General features: G+C 40.8%; 1 protein-coding gene across 1 annotated transcript; it reads left to right on the forward strand.

The window, feature by feature from the left end:
• Positions 1-1,497: 1,497 nt before the first annotated feature.
• LOC134203630 (uncharacterized) lies at positions 1,498-3,378 on the forward strand. The gene is made up of 3 exons (XM_062678517.1): positions 1,498-3,069; positions 3,133-3,257; positions 3,361-3,378. Exons 1-3 carry the CDS (start codon positions 1,872-1,874, stop codon positions 3,376-3,378), a joined length of 1,341 nt encoding a protein of 446 aa, XP_062534501.1. The 5' UTR covers positions 1,498-1,871.
• Positions 3,379-5,726: the final 2,348 nt, after the last annotated feature.

Here is a 5,726-nt window from a genome sequence, read left to right on the forward strand (position 1 = left end):
GAGTAGTCTCTGATGGACATAGGCGGAGATGAAGTGTTACGGTTTCTGATGGACAAAGGCAGATAACCGGATCAAAATGAGACTCTGACAGGCATGGGCAGAGATCAAATAAAAATATATATATATGAATATTATGGATTTTTGCCGGAAAATGCAGATTGAGTCAATTATATTTTGATAATTAAACATTTATGCAGCTCGATTCCGAGAAAAAAAAAAATAACTTAGTGCTAAAAGTTGTTGATGTTGCTAAGGTTGCTATAGTGCCATGCATGGTAACTATGCCAACAATTCCATGAAAGATCACACAACACACCAGAAGTGATCTAAGCAAACATAGTTGTTTTTTGGGCTCAATTTACAAGGCTGTAGTTTACTGGCAGCTGAAAATTTTTTCCGGCTGAAAACTCAGTTTTATGCTCGGTTTTATGAAACAATGGAAACTCGCAGATTGAAAAGAAATTGGTAAGCGATTATATATAGCAAATATGTTTAGTAAGAGATGCTAATAGTCCATGTTTTAGCAATGAGCAAACTACTTCAAAAGGAGCTGCAGATACTGCTGAGAAACCAGCGTCTAAAAAAAGGCTCCAGAAAGAACTAGAGGCGTCGCGAGCTGAAATTGAAACCCTAAGAGCAAAACTTCAAGAGATTACTAGTAACGCAAACCGCAGTAGTATGTTGTTAGTATCAGAGCTCGATGAACAACTCCCGCAAGCACAATCCAGTGAAATTGTATGGAACGGCCGAATACAGCAAGTGAATCGGTTATGATGGCGTCCATGACGCATTTGTCGCTGAGTACACTGAATATTCCGGAATGCAAGCCGTCTGATGGAGAACTCGAAGTTGACAAACAAGCCTACCTACGCTGGAAGGAAATCCTGGAAACCTCTCTCAATTTGATAAGTACGACCGATGAGCGAACGAAAATGGGGATCTTTAAGATAAAGGCCGGAGCTAGTCTGCTGGAGATCTTCCAAAGCACAATCACGGCCACGGGCATGCCGGATCAACTCACGTTTCCGTATTCGAATGCTATCGCTCGTCTGGATGGCTACTACGGGTCCCGAGCATATTTGATGTCACAGCGGAGCAAACTGATGAACATGAGTCAATCATCGAAAGAGGACAACATACAGTTCGTTCGTCGTGTTGGCGTGGCTGCCAAGTTATGTGAATACAGCAGTGAAGAGGAAATGGAAGCGATTGCAAGAACAATCACAAAAGGAACCACAGACAGCGTCGTTCGCTCTCTAGCACACCGTAATTGGATCAAGCAAGGATCGATGAAAGACCTCATCGATATGGTTCGAGACAGCGAGATTGAGAAGATGAACGAGGAAGAGTTTCAGCGCAAGAACAGATCATCAAAACCTGCTGTTGTTGCTGCGGTTTCCCACCAATCATCAACACATCATCAAAACTTACGCGGCCAGCACCGACCGGCAGGTAATTTCAGACATTTTCGTTGGTAACACAAGAGGACGGTTTGTATCAGGTCAAATGTCGTCACATGCAGTCTTTTGTTGGAGATGCCGAAGCGTATACCACCCACCGCAAGATTGTCCTTTGTCAGACAAAGTATGTCGCACCTGCAATCGTAAAGGTCATATTGCTCGTGCATGCACCGATCGGCTGCAAAGCAGACCGACAAAACGCATGGGAGAGGAAGCGAACGATAATCCCCCGCGAAAAATAGCCGCACTTTCGAAGCTTGAAGATGAAAATCCGGAGACGCCACAGGTACAGGATTCTAATATTGATGAATGAATACACATATCACACTTAGCTTACATCTGTATGATACCACAATTTTGAATTTAAATAAATATAACACTCGTTCGTTGCAATGTTTTTGATATTCTTAAATGCAATCTAGCAACTATTCTGTGTGGTTCATTAATAAGCTTGCTATTGGTTTACAGGGTTGTCAAGAAGCGAATAGAAGACAGTCTGAAGCTAAGCACAGTTTAAATTCGAAGCTACTGAAAATTGACACCAATAGTATAAAATCAAGTACGTTTGAGATAGATAAGGTAGGACAGTCTTCCAACGTAGTACCAACTGAAAAAGATGCGCTGATTAGAGCTAAGGTTGCAAATGTGGAAATTTTTTTCTTTATCGACTCCGGTGCGCAAGTGAATACTGTCACGAAGAATTCTTTCAATGATATTCTGTCAAGCTCTAAGGAAATATATGATCTACGATATTCGGCCGACAAACCTCTGCGAGCATACGCTTCAAGCGACGAAATAAAAGTTATTGCAACCTTCAGTGCCAATCTGTATATTTCAGAGGACCGGCCGTCAATGTTTGAGAAGTTTTACGTTGTGGATGAAGTCAGATCGCTACTAGGTTTCAATACCGCTTCGAGGTACAGTGTGCTAGCTGTTGGACTTAACGTTCCAATTATGGATGCGGAAGAGGTCTCATGGCCATGTGAACTAGCTAACCCTCGTATTCTTTTGTTGTCAACCAAAAAGTTCCCTACGTTCAATATAGCTCCTGTCAGTCTAAGCTATAACAAAGATATCGCTCCAGCTCGGAATGTATTCACATACATTCCTCCGGCGTACAAAGATAAAACGAAGCAAATGCTGCAAGAGCTTCTATCTGCCGGAATCATCGAGAAGGTAACAGATTCAATGGATAGATCCTTCTGTTCATCTTTACTGGTTGTTCCAAAGGGGAAGGACGATATTCGTTTAGTGATTGACTTACGAGGCCCTAACAAGTGTATATTCAGAACGCCATTTAAAATGCCAACTTTTGAATCAATCCTAATGGACCTTCATGGTGCCAAATATTTCTCGACAATCGACCTCTCAAGCGCTTTTCATCATGTACCACTAGATGAAGGTTCTCGTCATTTGACAAACTTTTTCTCTGGAGATACAATGTACCGGTATTGTCGCCTTCCTTTCGGGTTATGTAACGCTCCGGATATCTTCCAAGAGATAATGCAAACAGGTATCCTAGCTGGCTGTGAAGGAACTGTTAATTATTTAGACGATGTGCTTGTGTTCGGCGCTACTCAAGAAGAACATGATGCGAATCTGAAAGAAGGTAATTTATGCATTATTTTTTAATTTGAGGCCTATTTTGTTTATAGTAGTTAATTTATTATAGTGATGCGTCGATTTGAGAACCATAACGTCGAGATTAATCAGAAGAAATGTAGGATTTCAAAATCTTCGGTGGATTTTTTGGGTTTCACGTTGTCTGAAGATGGGTGGAGCATAGAGTCCGAAAAAGTGAGTGCAATTAAGAACTTTCGAAGACCACATTCTTTGGCGGAAGTCAAGAGTTTCTTAGGTCTGATCACATTTGTCGAGAAATTCATATATCACCGAGCAGATAAAACTAAAAATCTAAGGGATTTAGCAAAATCCCACCAGTTTCATTGGAATGCCGATTTGGAAATCGAGTTCAACTATCTTAAAGATCAAGCGTTAAAAGCAGTGGAAGTTTTGGGTTACTTCTCCCGAGACGATGTCACTGAATTGTTCGTCGACGCATCGCCATATGCTCTGGGCGCTGTCCTAGTGCAGTACGATAACTCTTCCAAAGCAAGGATCATTGCATGTTCATCAAAAGCCCTTACTGAGACAGAGCAAAGATACCCCCATACGCATAAAGAGGCCTTGGCTATTGTATGGGGAATCGAAAAATTCTCAGTATACCTCACCAGTAAGATGTTCACTGTGAGATCTGATGCTGAAGCAAACGAATTTATCTTCAATGGGCAACACCGCTGCGGAAAACGAGCAATATCGAGAGCTGAAGCATGGGCCTTGCGTTTACAGCCGTATAATTTCGAGGTTAAGAGAATTCCTGGTAACATGAATATTGCGGATGCAGTTTCAAGATTGGTAACCATTAACTGCCTTTTTGCACCTCGTTTTATATATTTGAATGGTTTACCTATTTCAGATCCAACCCGCCTCTACTGAACCGTTCGATGATACGTATGAAAAACATTTGCTATATTATCTCGACGTTGGTACAATGGAAATTTCGTGGGACGAAATCACAGTTGAATCCGAGGTAGATTCAGAATTGCAAATGGTTCGGGATGCAATAGCTTCCGGACATTGGGGACCAGGACTGCGCAGATATGAGTCAGAAGCGAAAAACCTGAGAATGTTAGGGACCCATAGTGTATAAGGATAGTAGAATTGTACTTCCTGAAAAATTGCGAGCTACTGCATTGCAATCTGCACATCAAGGACATATGGGCGCAAGCTCTGTAAAACGTATCCTACGCGAATACTTTTGGTGGCCAGGATTGGGAAAAGCAGCAGAAGCATATGTTACAAAGTGTGAAACATGTCTTTTACTATCGCGTAGAAATCCACCAATTCCACTTTCGAGTCGGGTTTTACCAAAAGGACCGTGGGAAATTATTCAAATTGATTTCTTCACAGATAAGGATTTCGGTAATGGAGAATTCTTAGTGTTAGTCGACACGTATTCCCGATATTTGTACGTGGTTGAAATGCGCAAAATTGATGCAGATGCCACGAATATTGCTTTAAATCGGATTTTCGAGGTATCCATTAGCTATTCAAAGTGATAATGGACCCCATTCCAAAGCGAAAAATTCATTAAAACGTGGGAGGACAAAGGCGTGAAAGTGTGGAAGTCAATCCCTTTAAGCGCTCAATCAAATGGCGCCGTAGAACGACAAAATAGAGGAGTGAAAGAGACTCTCGCTGCATCAAAAATCGACAAAACCAATTGGAAAGCGGCGTTGAACAGATATGTGCATATGCACAATAAGGTTCGACCTCTGACTCGGCTGGGTGTGACCCCATTTGAATTACTTGTGGGATGGAAATTTCGTGGCACATTTCCACATCTCTGGGACAACAGTATAGAATTGGATCGAACTGATATTCGAGAAAAGGATGCGTTGTCTAAGTTGGAAAGCAAGCAGTATGCTGACAAGAGGCGAGGAGCAAAGCCATCAGATATTGCAGTTGGCGATATGGTCGTGATAACGAAAACAAAACGTTGCAAGAGCGATCCTATCTTCGGAGCGGAGAAATATACGGTGATTGCACGTGATGGAGCTAAAATCGTAGTGCGTAGTGATCGTGGGGTCCAGTTTTCACGCAATGTACAAGATGCAAAGAGGATATCTGATGCTTATGAGCCGATTACACCAGAATCACTTGTAGGGGAAGATCAAATGATGGATGTATGCGATGACGAAACACAAAGAAAATCAAAACGTGAATTGAAGACACCGGCAAAATTCAAGGACATGCTGCTGTACACTATATATGAATAATTACACGGGAACTTACAACTTGATTGTTAAATCTGTCTTAACATTATTGAATTATAACAAACATTTATAAGAATAAATAATCGCATTATTAAAAAAATAATAATAAATAGGAATAGACATGTAGAGTAATGTGAGGAATAAGAGAAGACCCATTCATTAGCTTAAAAAATCTCTATAACAACGATATCACGATAATGATAATAAAAGAAAATTATGCACCTCTATAAATAAAAGCAATTATAAATAAGCAGGCGTGTAGAAAAGGTTTGTTTGAAAGCTCTAGATTGAAATCAGTTATTGGTCTAATCTTGGTTCGAAAAGACATCAATTGTCAATTCTCTACAGGTTTGTTTGAAAGCTCTAGATTGAAATCAGTTATTGGTCTAATCTTGGTTCGAAAAGACATCAATTGTCAATTCTCTACAGA

This window comes from Armigeres subalbatus, unplaced genomic scaffold (assembly GCF_024139115.2).
Source record: "Armigeres subalbatus isolate Guangzhou_Male unplaced genomic scaffold, GZ_Asu_2 Contig2008, whole genome shotgun sequence".
Taxonomy (NCBI): Eukaryota; Metazoa; Arthropoda; class Insecta; order Diptera; family Culicidae; genus Armigeres; species Armigeres subalbatus.

Bases quoted from the DNA above. Each gene is read 5' to 3' on its own strand.
- LOC134203630 (XM_062678517.1), top strand. From the start codon at position 1,872: ATGCAATCTAGCAACTATTCTGTGTGGTTCATTAATAAGCTTGCTATT. The intron at 3,070-3,132 runs GTAATTTATGCA...AATTTATTATAG, and splicing joins TGATGCGAATCTGAAAGAAG to TGATGCGTCGATTTGAGAAC.